At 35.7% G+C, this 16414-nt stretch overlaps 1 protein-coding gene across 2 annotated transcripts in view; it reads left to right on the top strand.

The window, feature by feature from the left end:
- The window catches only part of LOC140143091 (methionine--tRNA ligase, cytoplasmic-like), a 35778-nt gene that overhangs the window by 1521 nt on the left and 17843 nt on the right, over window positions 1-16414 (top strand). For both annotated transcript variants that reach the window (XM_072165140.1, XM_072165141.1), the window contains exons 2-3: window positions 10531-10621; window positions 12553-12634. In XM_072165140.1, the coding sequence (XP_072021241.1) occupies window positions 10531-10621; window positions 12553-12634 (173 nt within the window). The remainder of the gene's footprint in view (window positions 1-10530; window positions 10622-12552; window positions 12635-16414) is intronic.

The following is a 16414-nucleotide window of genomic DNA, read 5'->3' as shown; positions in this document are numbered from 1 at the left end:
CTAAAATTGTCGCCAGTTTTCAAATGCATTTTAAAAACAATTTTATAATCATGAATTGTGAAGTTTATTAAGGGTTGTTTTACAATCGGGGTACATTTGGGCTGAGCACCATATTGTACCCTGTTTCAAATATTAGATTAACTTATGATTAAAAGTTGCCATGCCTATTTATTGGCCCCTATTAGTTCCACCTACAGCCACAAAGAAACTGTTTGAAATGCTTAGCAAATGATGAAAATATACATTTCTGTATGATTTTGGGACAAAATAGCCGTCTCATTTGACCTTTGTGAACTTTGCAAATGATATATCACTGCCAGCAATAACATAAAAACATATTTTGACTGTTCAGAAATAATGTTTGAAACATGATTGTTCAAAATTGAGAACTATGTAAGATTGCGACTGTTTCATGAATTGTACCATTTCTTCAAATTTATGTTGAAAATTCCGTCAAAAAATGTCCTCTCCGAATACAAGCTCGTAATCCATAGTTAAAATTGACCCAAGACTAAAATTATATTTTCTTGAAAAACACTAATATATATCCTACAAACTCATAATAAACACTTAGTCCACTTACACTTAGTTTCCATGTATCACATGTTTGAAAGTTGGAAGTCAGGTTTCCGTCAAAATGTGTCCTCTCTGATAAATTGGGTATACAGAAACATGTGCATCAAAAACATGTTTCTGGCATAACTTGAAACTCTGAACACTTGACGCCTAAAAATTTTACAGATTTCATATTTGACCCATCTACAACACAAAAACAAAAAAATTGAGGAAAAACTAGACACTTCATTTTTCACCCCCAGTGAGACAATCTGTGTACCCTGATTGTAAAACAACCCTTAAGGCCCTTCGCAATTGATTATTAGTTTCCTGTTATAGATTTTGAAAAAGGGACGAGGTGACTTTTAATTATTAATTATCTTTTATTTTCTTTATTTAGTTTGAACTATTACAAGCAACTATTGACTTCGTTTTGACTAGAGCGGGCATTTAATTATAATTTCACAACAATATTTGATTTTATAAATAAGTGAAGGTGGAGTTGTACTCTTTGTTCATCATTATTGTTGATATTATTAAAGTCAGAAAATGGCAAGTAGAAGTTCCGTATTCATTCCAATAAGCGTAACAAAGTAATTTTGGGCGGGCGCTTATTTTTCACCTGGTTTACCTAATTTTTTCGTAAGGGGCATGGGTAGGAAAAAATGATTCCGTGAATAAGAGCCGTTTTACTCCCATGCCAATTCGCACGAACGGAAATAGGTCCGAATCAATGAGGGCGCTATAATGATAAACGCTTAAAACAAAAAATAAAGAAATACATAAGGGATGAAATAAATACAAAACAAGACCTTATCTTGTTAAGTATGATACGAGGAATATGAAAAAAATATGAGAAAAAATGTCCCCCACTATAAAATTAATTAATTACCGTAAGGCTCTTCGCACTTGAATATTAGTTTCCTGTTAAAGATTTTGAAAAAGGGACGAGGTGACTTTTAATTATTAATTATTAATTATCTTTTATTTTCTTTATTTAGTTTGAACATCGAGATAATGGTTTGAACTATTACAAGCAACTATTGACTCGTTTTGACTAGAGCGGGCATTTAATTATTTCACAACAATATTTGATTTTATAAATAAGTGAAGGTGGAGTTGTACTCTTTGTTTATTCATCATTATTGTTGATATTATTAAAGTCAGAAAATGGCAAGTAGAAGTAGTTGAAAGTTATTTTAAAGGAGAAAATTAGAAATAAAAATAAAATAATTAATTATTTTGAGATTTTCAATTTTGGACGCGGGCGGTAAACAGGAAACTAATAATCAAGTGCGAAGGGCCTAATTAAAAATATTATGAAAAAACCCATTTTTTCATTAAAACAAATCCTAAAATAAAAGATAAGTGTAAAATGTACGTGATGATAATATACAAAATTAAAAGGAAATGTATCAGGGTGAAATTAAAATAAAAAGAATGAGATATTTTGTCACAAGAATGATGAGCGTATTGTATATGGCGAAGCACTCGAAGGGAGTGTTGTTTCTGGATGCCGGACCACAATGCAATTCATGCGTACCAATTACAACTTATTGGCTTACTAAAATTTGTGCTAATTATTCACTTTTACACTGAAAAGGTTCTTGTTTTCTCACATAGATGCATAAAGGGGACAATATTTGAAATTGTATGTTAGTTTGAAGACAATCCATATCCTAAACTGATAGGGTTACCCCCCTTTAAGCGAATTGAAAATACCGTAGGTGGCCGCTTATTGGGGCATGGGCGCTTATTGGAACGAATACGGTAGTTGAAACTTATTTTGAGATTTTCAATTTGGTCGCATGTCATAAGTTGGGTACAATTTCCATTACATGGTAAAAAATGACAAAAATGTATTCTTTGATATGTTGTATATGGTCATTTTCACGGTAAAGGGTGTAACTTTTGATTTTTAGGGTCAAAATTTCAAACCACTTAAATATGTTTCTGTTTACTGTAATCATGCATAGAAGCAACTTAAATTCCAGTAAAATAGTGTTTCAAGGCTTAAACCTTTTGATTTCTGATAAAAAATTTGACATTTCCATAACATTTTGGTTAAAATCTAAGAAAAAATGTATTTTACATAAGCTCAGAAAATTATGACATGAAAGCTGGAATACATGTGAAATCCCATTCCAAAGTAAGTCAACAGATATAAGTTAAATTTTATACCATGTTTTGCTATGTTTGTAATTGCAATTTTGAAAATTTTTAACATCAAGGGTCATTTGCAATGGAAATTTCCCAACCTTAAACATATTTTTTAAGTTTTAATTGGGTTCCTAAAATAATTTAAATGTCTAACTTCATGTACAAATACTACTTGATGAAAGGAACCTCCCAGCCAAGTTTCACAGAAATTGGAGTTATTTTTTAGAATTGGCAATTCAAGCGATTTGTGTTTCGGAGGCTTCAGTTAACAACACAGGTGATCATAAAAGTAAAATATTTGGCTAACTACTACAAGTTGACATGAAAAAATAGGTAAAAAATATCACAATTACCAATTTTCATGCTTTGCTTCTAAGTATTGAATTTCAGTTGTGACAAAAATTAAATTATCACAGCAAGTCATTTTTTTTTGTTTCGGAGGCTTCATGTTTACAATGGTTAAACATGGCAGAAGTAGTTTTTTTGAAAACAACACTGTTGGGATCATCTAAGCTGTTATTTTCTTGTGTGTATTGAATCAATGATTCTATGCGGCAGATATTGCAGATTTATAACATGATAATTTTTTCACCCATTTGTTAAGTATGGTGTTATTTGCATGTGAAGCCTCCGAAACGGGCTTTCTTGGATATCAGTATATTTTTCAAGCATTAACCATAATATCAATTTTTTTAAATTTATGACATTCTGCACATATCATGCAACAATTACAATGCAGATATCAATATGGAACATACCAATTTAGATATGCATAGATGATAATTAAGTTTACTGTTGTTTGGAGGCTTCATTTGTTTCGGAGGCTTCAATTGTTAACGGAAAGTTTGTATTGGGTCCCATTTTCAAGCGGTGATATATATCTCCATGATTTAAAAACAAGTGACTTGAGGATCTACTTTGCTACATTTTGATAAATAGATTGGATGAGCTCTTTTATTTATATTTGCCCAAGCTTGCTGAACAGTTTGTTTCGGAGGCTCAAAAAAGTTAACGGAAAATCGGCTCTTTGAAGTCAAGATTTTATAAAAATTTTAAAAGCTTGCAAATCAACTAATTTTTGTTACCCATTTCAAGTTAAGATATCAACTGTTATGAATCAAGAAGAAGTGAAGAAATAACCAAGAATTATGAACCAAAGCTATACCCACAAAGTTTGTTAACAATTGTTAACGGAAAATGAAGCCTCGAAACGACAAATATCGAAGTCCGGTTCTCAAAAATACAGGGCTGTTCACAATTAAATCTAATGTGGCAGTGTTTACTGAACATATGACCGTACTTTCAGGATAAGAAAAATTATCCATGAACTAACTGAAGAAAACACAGGGTTTTACAAAAATGTTACTGTTTTTTACAGTTTTTCAAAATGGCAATATTAGGTACATTTAAGCCTGCTAAAACTGAACGCAGTAACTCCCGAAGATGATTATGCTACCCAAGGTAGCTGCTAACTAGATGACTTATGTGGCCAAAAATCATGGAATTCTGTGGCTTTATTCGAAAACTACGGATCAAAATGTTAAAAATCCAAAGTTACACCCTTTACCGTGAAAATGACCATATATTGACAATCTCCAATAATTAACACCATTTTTAACCTTAACACCTGCTTAATTTTTGAGATAATGCTTAATTACTAATTAATTAATACACAGGCGTCTATGTAAATCTCAATTTTCAAATGCGTTTTTCTCAAATCGGACCTCAATTACAAAAATGACTGTAAAATTTTTATTTTATGCAAGAATGTCATCAGATTTGGAGGATATGTTCTCAAAACATTAATGCTTCAAATGAACTATTTAAAATAATTGTATGTATGTTAATTACATTGTAAAGGTCAATGACCTTTTATGAGTAATTAGCAAGATGGTTATTCTATTATTGAGGAAATGAATATCAAGAAGAGAATTGTACATTAGCATATTGCTAAAAATACTGAAATTTAACTAGGATTTCATTAAAAATGAAAAAAAAATGGAACATATAACCCTTTAAGGTGGTACTACACACCTTTATAAATTTGTGACTATTTTTGCATTTTTCTCAAAAAGTAATATCACACTGGTAACAAAGGTCATGTATATTGTGGGGGTAAGGAGTCCAGTTGCTGCGCTGGAATTTTCGGTCACTCGATCCAGGCGGTGCATTATTTATGATTAGAAAAGAGGTACCGCTAGAATGTACCTCAATTCTTAATATATAATGAACCCCTTGTCTTGAGTCACTGAAGTTTCAGTGAAGTAATTGGATTCCTTGCCCCTATAATATACATATAACTTTTGTTACCGGTGTGTAGTTACTTGCAAAAATGCAAAATTTGTCACAAAATTTATCAGAGGGTGTAGTGCCACCTTAAGGGATCTAAAATGAGCGTTTATTGTGTTTCGACAGTATTTTATGTGGGACATGATAGCACCTCAGACCTATCGAATTGCATTCTGAATACGAAGCATGTCTTTCTGATATCAAATAATTTTCATTTTTGAAAATCACAATATAATACAAATTTTATGACAAATTATAAAAATTTGATATTTTTCAAATTTTTGATATATATATAGTCCTCGAAGTAAATTATATAAATCTAATGACATATTCATAAAGTGTGTGTAGCAGGGAGGAAAAGCCGACGGTCAATTGAAAATTTTGACCTTTCATATTGAAGATATGGATTTTTTCCCCAAAAAGACCTAATTTTTTTTGGCGTTTTGGGAAAAAAATCCATATCTTCAATACGAAAGGTCAAAATTTTCAATTGATCGTCGGCTTTTTATCCCATCTACATACACTTTAAGTATAAATCATCAGATTTATAAAGTTTACTTTGAGTACTGTTAAATATCAAAATATCAATTTTAATGATTTGCCATAAAATGTGTATTAAATTGCTAATTTCAAAAAATAAAATTATTTGATATCAGAATGACATTCTTCGTATTCAGAATGCAATTCGATATGTCTGATGTGCTCTAATGTCCCACAATAAATACTGTCCAAACGCTCATACCCCAGCCCTTAAGTAGTCAGTAATTGTTTTAGTTACAAGTACAAATTCAACATTCAAAGCTGTCAATACATCATACCCTCCCTAGATTTGCAAAAGTAACCAGTAGTTTTGACATGCTGACATGTGAATTTTCACATGATGCCCTATTGCACACTCCGCATCCGCCTGCTCCACATCCGCCTGCTCCTCCACCCCTGGCATTTTTTATTTCAACTGATGTGATTTTTTACTGAATAATTTATAATTATATGCTTCAGTAGACTGAAAGAGTATAATATTAGGCTTAAAATGAGGTATCAACCACTGCTGTAGGATATGGGGTTACGAAAAGCCAATCAAATTTGTATCACAATTTTTAGAAAAGTGTAATCCCTCCACCCTTTTAGCATACCCAACTAATGACATGCGACCATTTTGGACACGGGTGGTATAAACAGGAAACTAATAATCAAGTGTGAAGGGCCTAATGATACCAAAATATATTTGGATGACGTAGAGCAAAGTTTGCTAATTTTAAAGAGATATATATAACCATGCTAACAATTGGCCAACATTATCATTTGAGCAACTTTTACGGGTGCTACATGTATATATATCGGTGTTCATGAACGGCATTGTTTACATCGGAATTTCTGATGCATTAAAGGAGGTTTTCATGATCGCAGCATCCTCTTTTTATTTTATGACATTTTTTAGTAGATATCCAAGAAAAAAACTTATTCCCAAAATTTGAGTTGATTCCGATTTTGCATTTGGGAGTTATGCATGATTATGTGTAACACTGCTCCATAGGCCACTGTTGTAATTTCATATGTATTGTATCCAGAACGAAATTCAAATTTGACGCTAAACAAATTAATGTGCAAGAAATTTTTGGTACGGTACATAAACATTATGTAGCCACTAGCCAGTGAAATATAGAGAAACATTTTTATTTTGAGGATAATGTTCTATCCATTCTAAATAAATGGAGTCTGAATGTTTCAGAGTAATGAACCTTTGAGCAGTGTTCGATTTACCTGGATTAGCGTAGCAAAATGCTACTCACAATTTTGTAATTGCTACTCAAATCTGAAAGTGAGTAGCATTTTTTGCTACACAAAAAAATATACGAAAATCGATCACTGGCCACTGACCTGAACTGAAAATGGAACATTCAGGCCAAGTGTTTTTTGAATAGTTGGTATATGGTTACAGTGTTTGATTTACCTGCAAAATGCTACTCACAATTTTGGAATTGCTACTCAAATCTGAAAGCGAGTAGCATTTTTTGCTACACACAAAAATATACGAAAATCGATCACTGCCTTTGAGGTAAGGTAGGCCTAATGACCCTCCAGAATAAAAATTTAAACAACCCTTTAGAATAACGGTCCTTATGAAAAACGATGCGTACCCACTACCCAGTCTACACGTAAGGGTGTTTTGAACATAAAATTTTTGGGCACTAGGCTACACTTTCATGATGACTAATGATAGAGTTGAACCAAATGATCTATTGATTAGCAGTGTATCACAAATCAATATGATCTGAAAATCAATTTGAGGTTAACATTGCTGAAGGTTGCCATATTTTATTGCACATGTCATTCAGCTTGTAGAAAGGAAGTACATATGTACATGGTAAAACAACCTTGTAGTATGCATCAATGATCTCCACACATTTGAATTGAAGAATAATGTTTAGCTTCACCAGTTCAGATGCAAATTGTGTTAATTTTATACAAGTTTGTCTGTTTATTACAAGAGTTTCCGTAGATAGATTTTTATTTCTGTTGGCAAATAGTTTCTAAGTTTAGTTTTGCAAGTTCATTCACCCAAACTATAATATTAATAAGGCCAAAAAAATTGTTATGTTGCTCTCAAGTGGGAAAAATGGAAAAGTTGGTTCGGTCGGTTAATTATCTTTTTGTTTTATCCTTCAGTTTTTGTCTCGCCTGATAAGGCAGGAGACTATATAATCACTTTTCCGTGCAGATGTGCAGATGTGTGGGGGTGTGTAGGTGTGGGGGTGGGTGTGTATGTGACAAATTTGGTTAAAGTTTTGGTTAAAGTTTGCTTTCCGCCTATTTTCTCGGAGACTATGAGTCGCACGTTCCTCAAACTTGGTGGGTGGGTGCATCTTGACCCGAGACAGAACCGGTTTGTATTGGTTAGTGGGTCAAGGTCACTGAGGTCATCTAGGGGTCATCTGAGGTCAGATTAGTAAAACTGTCATATGTCCATGACACTTGGTGGGTCCATTCAACATTTAAAGCCAAATTTTCGGAAGGTCATTTCGAGGTCACCAGAGGTCATCTGAGGTCAAATTAGTAAAAACTGTCGTATGGGCACGAAACTTGGTGGGTACAGTCAACATTTAAAGCCAAATTTTTGGAAGGTCATTTCGAGGTCACCAGGGGTCATCTGAGGTCAAATTAGTAAAAAGTGTTGGATGGGCATGAAACTTGGTGGGTACAGTCAACATTTAAAGCCAAATTTTTGGAAGGTCATTTCGAGGTCACCAGGGGTCATTTGGGGTCAAAGCAGTAAAAACAATCGTATGGGCATGAAACTTGGTGGGTACAGTCAACATTTTAAGCCAAATTTTTGGAAGGTCATTTTGAGGTCACCAGGGGTCATTTGAAGTCAAATAAGTAAAAACTGTCGTATGGGCATGAAACTTGGTGGGTACAGTCAACATTTTAAGCCTAATTTTGGAAGGTCATTTCGAGGTCACCAGGGGTCATCTGAGGTCAAATTAGTAAAAACTGTTGCATGGGCATGACACTTGGTGGGTACAGTCACCATCAGCCAGATAATCGTGCCCAGCCGATAACCGCCAAATTCATTTACCTCTACCAAAAGTAATTGAAAAAGCAGGTGGTCGCAAAAGCAGGCGAGACTCGTGGTTCGAGAACCGCCTTGTTTAAAATCCCCACTAAATATTAAATAATGCTTCTTCCATTAGTAGGGACATTTGTCAATTTTGATTATACTTGTTAGATACGATAATCAATTTAAGATTCAATTTTGTGAACATATAGATCTATAAAAATTAATGTCATTCAAAAAAAAAATTGCGACCATGATTTTTCAGGATTTTAGGGTCGGTCGCTGATCGAGGGCAACACAACATTTTTTGGCCTAATTTCATAATCCAATTTTGAAGTGATTTTCATGAATGCATGATACACAACTTCTTCCAACTAAACTACATGTAATAGGCATATAATCGAGAAAAGACATATTGCGCAATCAATTACATTTAGGGGAATACATGTTCTTGCGTAAATTTCCAAGAACTGAAACCAGGATGACATTCTCATAATTTGTCATGACTGATTATTCATCAACACAGTAGCCATATTGGCTCTAGTCCTTACAGTGAACTTTCTTTTTTAACCAAGTTTTGGTTTAGAAATTAAACTACAAAAAGAAAATAATATGAATGAACACAGGAATGCTCGCTGGATGCGGAAGTAATCAACTCGCTCGATCATGATCAGTTGGCAATTAATACGCTATGTCTGTGAGTCTGTCTTTGAGTCAGTGTGTCGGTCTGTCAGTGTCTGCCCTTATTCTCAGAATTGACAGGTTGCATAGCCCTCAAACTTGGTGGGTAGGTGTGACTTGGTCCGAGCCAGATCAAGTTTATATTTGTTAGTAGATGACTATCCCTGGGAGCCCATCCTGGGGGTCCTCTCTCTTACTCCCCATCTAGGTTGTCATGAGACCAGTCTCTCTAAATTTAAAACACCAATCATTCCGTTTATGTTTGGTGGTGGGTGTGACTAAAAGAATAGTGGTGTGGGTGGGTGTACTAAAAGAACAATCATCGAAATGAGGCACAAAATGTCAAAGTCATTTGGGGGTCATTCAGGGTCATCTGGGTCATATCGCCATATATTGTCAGAAGGCCATGCAATTTAGTGGGAACAACCACCAAAGGGAGACAAAAATGTCAAGGTCAGTTTGGGGTCATTCATGGTAATTCAGGGTCAAATCACCATATATTGTCACAGGCTCATGAAATTTGATGGGAATGGCTACGCAAGTGAGACAAAAATGTCAATGTCAGTTTGGGGTAATTCAGGGTCATTCAAGGTCAAATCATCATAGATTGTTGCAGGGCTCTATGAAATTTGGTGGAAACAACCACCCAAATGGGACAAATGTGTCAAGGTCAGTTTGCGGTCATCCAGGGTCAAATCGCCATAGACATTCATGAAATTTGGTTGGATTAACCACCAAAGCGAGGCAAATAATGTCAAAGTCAGTATGGGGTAATTCAGGGTCATCTGGGGTCAAATCACCAGGTTGACCGTTGTCGCAGGTTCATGAAATTTGGTGGGAACGACCATCAAAGAGAGACAGAAAATGTCACGGGCAGCCGGGGTCAAATTGCCAAATGTTGACACCAGTTCATGAAATTTGATGAAAAGCGATCTCTACTGACAATCATCACTCGAAACTCGAAATCATCACTCGAAACACAAAAATTAACACTCGAAACTCAAAGATAAGTAACACACAAAATCCAAACTTAAGGTTGCCATAAGTTTTTTTCCCTTCAACATTAATGTGCCAGCCACCACCAGCCATGCCTGGAAAGATAAAAAAAAATGTGTGCAACCCAGGATCTGTGGTGCAACATTGTCCATGAAGTGCAAATAAAAGAGAAATTTGCCAGCCCATGGGATATACGTTTAGGTGATTTTTATTTTCTCCCCATCCCTCCCCCACCCACCAGTGACCAAATATATATCAATTAATAAGGCTTTAAAAAACTTTTAATATTTCAGATCAAGTATTACCTTTCTTGAAGAAGAACAGATTTCCTGTATTAGAATTAGGAGATGATGAGCATTTGTTTTCAGCCAATGCTATATGTAGGTAAGTGGAATAAAAGAGAGCGCAGTGGTCCTTTGACTCTGGTGCGAGAGGTCCCCGTTCGATCCCCAGGGAGGCCAAATTCATATTCAGTTATCTGCTCTCTTCATTACTTCATTTGAATTGTGGGATAGGGTAAGGGGCTGTGCAATAATTATGAGTCCTGGGGAGGATTGATGCAGTTGAAGACAAAGATCTCAAAGCCAGTTCCGGTACCACCTAGCTGTTCATATGTGGCCCTGGCCCTGAGCATCATGGGAGAGCAGTTCACGCTGAATGATTTACTCAGGTTATGAAAAAAAGAGAGAAAAAAAATAAATCTCAATTTAATTCACAAATTGTTAAGGGGGTACTACACCCATGCCCAAATTTGTGCCTATTTTTGCATTTTTCTTAAAAATTATAGTGCATTGGGGACAAGTAAGATATGTAGGGGCAAGGACTACAACTACTGCACTATAATTTTATTTCAGCACAGACAACAGTTGTGGGGTTACAGTCAAAAATGAGGGAAAACCAATATTTGATCAATAAATCAATAACTACTTGCTTTGAGTTGCTGAGATTTCAGTATGGTACAGTAGTTGTAGTCCTTGCCCCTATAATACACATATCTTACTTATCACCAATGTGCTATAATTTTTGAGAAAAATGCAAAAATAGGCATAAAATAGGCCACCCTTAAATCATCCCTAATAAGTCAATTGCTGTCATACCCATGAAGGCATTGTTGGCATGCATTTTGTAAATATCAACATCGGGTAGATCACAACAACATATTAATCAATTATTAGTCAATATGTACTATAGGGTTTTGTGCAAATACCTGAAAGGTAATAATTAACTGCATACATGTAGTTTCATGTTCAACAAATATAATGTTGTCTCTAAGCTACTGGGTCTATTTCAAGTTCAAAACAATCTTTCGAGGCTGATGCAATAAATTTATTTCACTGGAAAGATAATAATTTACGTCATAGTTTTATGTTCAACAAATAGAACAATTCAGGTATAACTGATCACAAACTTTCTGAGGTTGATGCAACAATAACTATATTTTGAACCCCACTTGGGTGGGCCTCTTCCATGATACAAAATCTTGCCATTATGCAATGTACACAGGATCTTCAAGATGGCAGTACTATTAAGTAATAGACAAAGGTAACCCTTCTCAAATATCAGATTGCAATTTGGGCTAATATTTAGGCCAGTATAAGAAGTGGCCCTAATCTTCCACACAGGGTATGTCAATTTCAAATGGTATTACCTGAATGGGTAACACCGTTTGAAATATACACTCCCTGTGTAGGAGATTAAGGTCATGTCTTCCATAGGGGGTGAATGGATTTCAGTTGGTTTGCCCATCGCAAATTCCAAAGAACTTCCTTTATCAACCTAAATATGTAGAACAAAATTTGAGTTATTTGGCACTTGCTTTATGCACATCAATCAAGGGAAAGTGAATTTCAAACTTCACTTTATTTATAATCCTATACACTCCAATCTCCCTTATGAGGACCTCTTTTCCAACAATATTGCATGATAGCTAATGATTGCATCATTCCTACAATATTGCATGATAGCCAATGATTGCATCATTTCAACAATATTGCATGATCACCAATGATTGCATCATCTCCAACGGTTGGAACAGTTTCTCTTTCTCATTTGAATAATAAATTCACAGGTCTGCATAGTCTGCAGTCTGGATTTGATTGCAGATCCATCAATTATGAGGTAAATTAGAAACAACAGAAGTAGATCAATAAGAAGTTAGCCTCTAACTTTTTCCCCTTCATCCCTGTTTCTAGGAGTTACTTTTATTATTATTATTATTTTTTTTCAATATTTATTGAAAAATGTATGGTACATGTAATGCTGGTGAGATGAACATCAATGTATGAACTTAATTTTATCACCCTTTCATTTGACAGCTATATTTTAGGCCAAAGTGAAACCTATAAGAGCAGTGTCCATATTGATGAATGGTTAGAATGGGAGGCCACTCAGTTACAGGTAGGTACTTTTGAATGGACGGAGGGGGGGGGGGCAATTCTGATCGCAGTATCAAAATAGAAGGATGGTTTGAATGGGATGCCACTCAATTACAGGTAGGTACTTTTGAATGGACGGAGGGGGGGGGGCAATTCTGATCGCAGTATCAAAATAGAAGGATGGTTTGAATGGGATGCCACTCAATTACAGGTAGGTACTTTTGAATGGACGGAGGGGGGGGGGGCAATTCTGATCGCAGTATCAAAATAGAAGGATGGTTTGAATGGGAAGCCACTCAATTACAGGTAGGTACTTTTGAATGGACGGAGGGGGGGGGGCAATTCTGATCGCAGTATCAAAATAGAAGGATGGTTTGAATGGGATGCCACTCAGTTACAGGTAGGTACTTTTGAATGGACGGAGGGGGGGGGGGGGCAATTCTGATCGCAGTATCAAAATAGAAGGATGGTTTGAATGGGATGCCACTCAATTACAGGTAGGTACTTTTTATCGGATGGGGGGAGGGGGCAATTCTGATCTCAGTATCAAAATATAAGTATGGTATGAATGAGAGGCCACTCAATATAGATAGGTACTTCTGAAAAAGTGGAGAGAAGGTTAACCATTTTGAATTTAGGTTAGAATGGGCTGTATGGTGATCTTCCTGAACTGGGACGTCCCTTTCATGAAATCAAGAAAAAAAAAAGCCTTGTGTACAATTTCATCATCGCCATATGTAAGGGATTTTCCCACTACAACAGGTTGATGAAATCATCATCCCAGCTCACATGAAATATTTAAATGTCAGAACATAATGAGCAAATTCCAGGTACTCCAGGTACCTGCATCACAGTACCTAGATGATGAAATGTTTTGTTGATTGCATGAAAAGGATTTCCCAGTGCTCATGAAATACTTTTAAAAAAATGAGTGAGTACCTGGAGGATGAAATGTTTTCTTGATTGTGTGAAAGCTCACATGAAATATTTAAATGCCAAATCAAAAAGAACAAAATAAATTTGTCACAGAATCTAGATGAATGGGAAGCCACTCATACATGTACATTAGTATGGTGGGGATAGGGTTATAATATCGAGCCCTGTGGAGGAAATGGGGGAGGCAAGACTTTTTTGGCATGCTAAAAGGGAGGGGGCAAGCAATTTTTTGCAGGTCAGAAGGGGAGGCAAGTAATTTTTGGCACACATTTATGGGTACCAAATAAAAAGCTCTAAAAAGGCTTAAGAAAACAGTATGGAAACATTCAAATATATGCAAAATTTCCTGCTTGCTAGGCTTGCATTATACTAGACCATTAAGGTTTGGAGATCAGGAACCCAAAATTTTGGTGTGCGCAAAGGAAGTTTGTGATAGTCATGCGGAGGGCATGCTATTTGGAAATTTATCCGAGGGAGGGAAGTGGATCAGATGATCATATTTGACAAACTCTTCCAACCAGTGTTTGAAGTGGTGGTTGTCTAAGTTGCCCAAGACAACCAAAACTAAACTGCGGACAACCTTTTATTTTCACGTTAACTTCAAAAAATAGAATAGTATTATGGGCTTCAATCCTGGAGTAGGTAATTATATTACAAGTTTTTTTTGTCAAACTGATCTTTGTAATTATTGGCTCCAAAAATGTTGGTATAAGTGTAATAGCTTTCTGGTGTTTTGGGTATTTGATAAAATAAAATGAACATTGTACATGAAGCCCATTGTAAGTTAATAGTTGATAGTTGGCATGTTGAGACATGTATGTTTGTTAAAACCATGAATCTCTATCTTGGAAGCCAGCCCAGGTATGTGGTCTGCAAAAATACACAATTTACAAAGAATTGGGATTCCCCTAAAAGAAATGACATTGCGAAATTTGTTATTGTGAGGGGAAATTCCCAGCCTGCTTTTAATTTGAACATTTACGTGTAGTGAGTAAGCTGATGCAATATGCTGAATTGCTGATGCAATACCGATGCAATGCTAATGCAACACAATCGTTGAAAAATAAACAACCAAAAATAATCCAACACTGGTTCTAGTGTAGAGACAGGCAACATACAGCCCGTCAGTGAATTTTGTGCGGCCTGTGAGACAGTTTGAAAGTGTCAGGTGTCATTTGTTCTGTCACTGTGATATTCAACTTTAAACCGTCAGCCAATAACATCATTAACCCCATGAGAACTACTTGCCGATTGGTCAAAAAGAAGTTTTCATTATCAATTGGACCAATCAGCAACATTGTTAAAATAATTTCACCACACAAAAAAATTGGGGTGAATAATTTGCAAAGCTCCATTCTGATTGGTGATTAAAATCAAGTTATTCCCCAATTAAAGGCAATGTTAGATCGGCAGGTGGTGCTAAAGGGGTTAAAGTAAAATCGCTGACAGGGTTTCTTAATTTAGGATTGGGTGGGATGTGCAGCAGGGATTCCAAAAAACATACCTCCAAAAACGCCCTAATTTGACAAAAATGAGACCCAAAAATATACGCAATAGGTCAAATAACCTTGTGAACAGATTATCTGGAGATTTGTATGGGGTACATGTATGAAACTTGTTAGGGAGTTGCAAGGCCAGAGGTTCTTGATCTGGGTAGGATACGTAAGGGGTGGGGATGTGCAGGGTTGGGTAAGGGTACTGGGAGTAGCTGGGGAAGGATAGGGTAAGGGTAGGAGTGGGGTTGGGGTTGGGGTTGGGTGGGGTAATGAGTGAGGTAGGATACATACATATGAATGGAGTGGGGTATGGATAGTGTGATGTTAGATTTGGGTGTAGTAGGGGTAGGGTGGGAAGGTAGTGATAGGGTAGGGTTAGGGGTGGGGTACAAGAGGAGTAGGGTGTGGTATCATTTGTGGATAGGTGTGGGTTGTGGTGGTGGTGTTGTGGGAAAGTAGGGGTAATAATTGGGTCGGGTAAGTGGGTAGGACTGTAGTATGATGGACTAGGAGTATATTTGGGTAGTAGTGTGATGGGCATGGGGTAGGAATAGTAGGTAGAGGTAGAATATGGGTAGAGCTGGGGTGTGGTAAGGATCAGGGGTGGGGTCAGGTTTAGGGTTGTGTCAAGGTAAGAGTTTGGTCAGGGTATGGATGGGGGGGCCTTATAAAAACAAGAAAATTTGGGTACTATGGTAGGTCTTCAGACATAGACTATCACATTACATTATTAATTTGAACACTGCACAACAAAATATTGTTGTGAGTAAAAATTCATGTATCAAGAAACCTGATGAATCTAAGGCCCTTCGCACATGATTATTACTTTCCTGTTTACCGCCCGCGTCCAAAATTGAAAATCTCAAAATAATTACATGTAGTTATTTTATTTTTATTTCCAATTTTCTCCTTTAAAATAACTTTCAACTACTTCTACTTGACATTTTCTGACTTTAATAATATCAACAATAATGATGAATGAACAAAGAGTACAACTCCACCTTCACTTATTTATAAAATCAAATATTGTTGTGAAATAATTAAATGCCCGCCCTTGTCAAAACGAGTCGATAGTTGCTTGTAATAGTTCAAACCAAATAAAGAAAATAAAAGATAATTACTGTACTGACGCGAGTATAGTCCCACCCCGTTTTTGGGTGAACATTTGTCAAAATTGGGGGTGGGACTATACTCGAATTTCAAATTTTTTTTTTTTTTTTAATTTTTTTTTTTTAATTTTTTTATTTTTTCGGTTTTGTAGTGTCCCTGGACCTAGACCTAAATGCTAGGATCATTCATGGTTGACCTAAAAAAATTTAAAAAAACAAAACAAAAAAAAAATTCAAGATGTTTTGTATTTTTAATATGAA

Source organism: Amphiura filiformis, chromosome 20 (genome assembly GCF_039555335.1).
Source record: "Amphiura filiformis chromosome 20, Afil_fr2py, whole genome shotgun sequence".
Classification (NCBI taxonomy): domain Eukaryota; kingdom Metazoa; phylum Echinodermata; class Ophiuroidea; order Amphilepidida; family Amphiuridae; genus Amphiura; species Amphiura filiformis.
The sequence above is the reverse complement of the archived record's forward strand: the minus strand, read 5'-3'. Positions and strand labels throughout refer to the sequence as shown.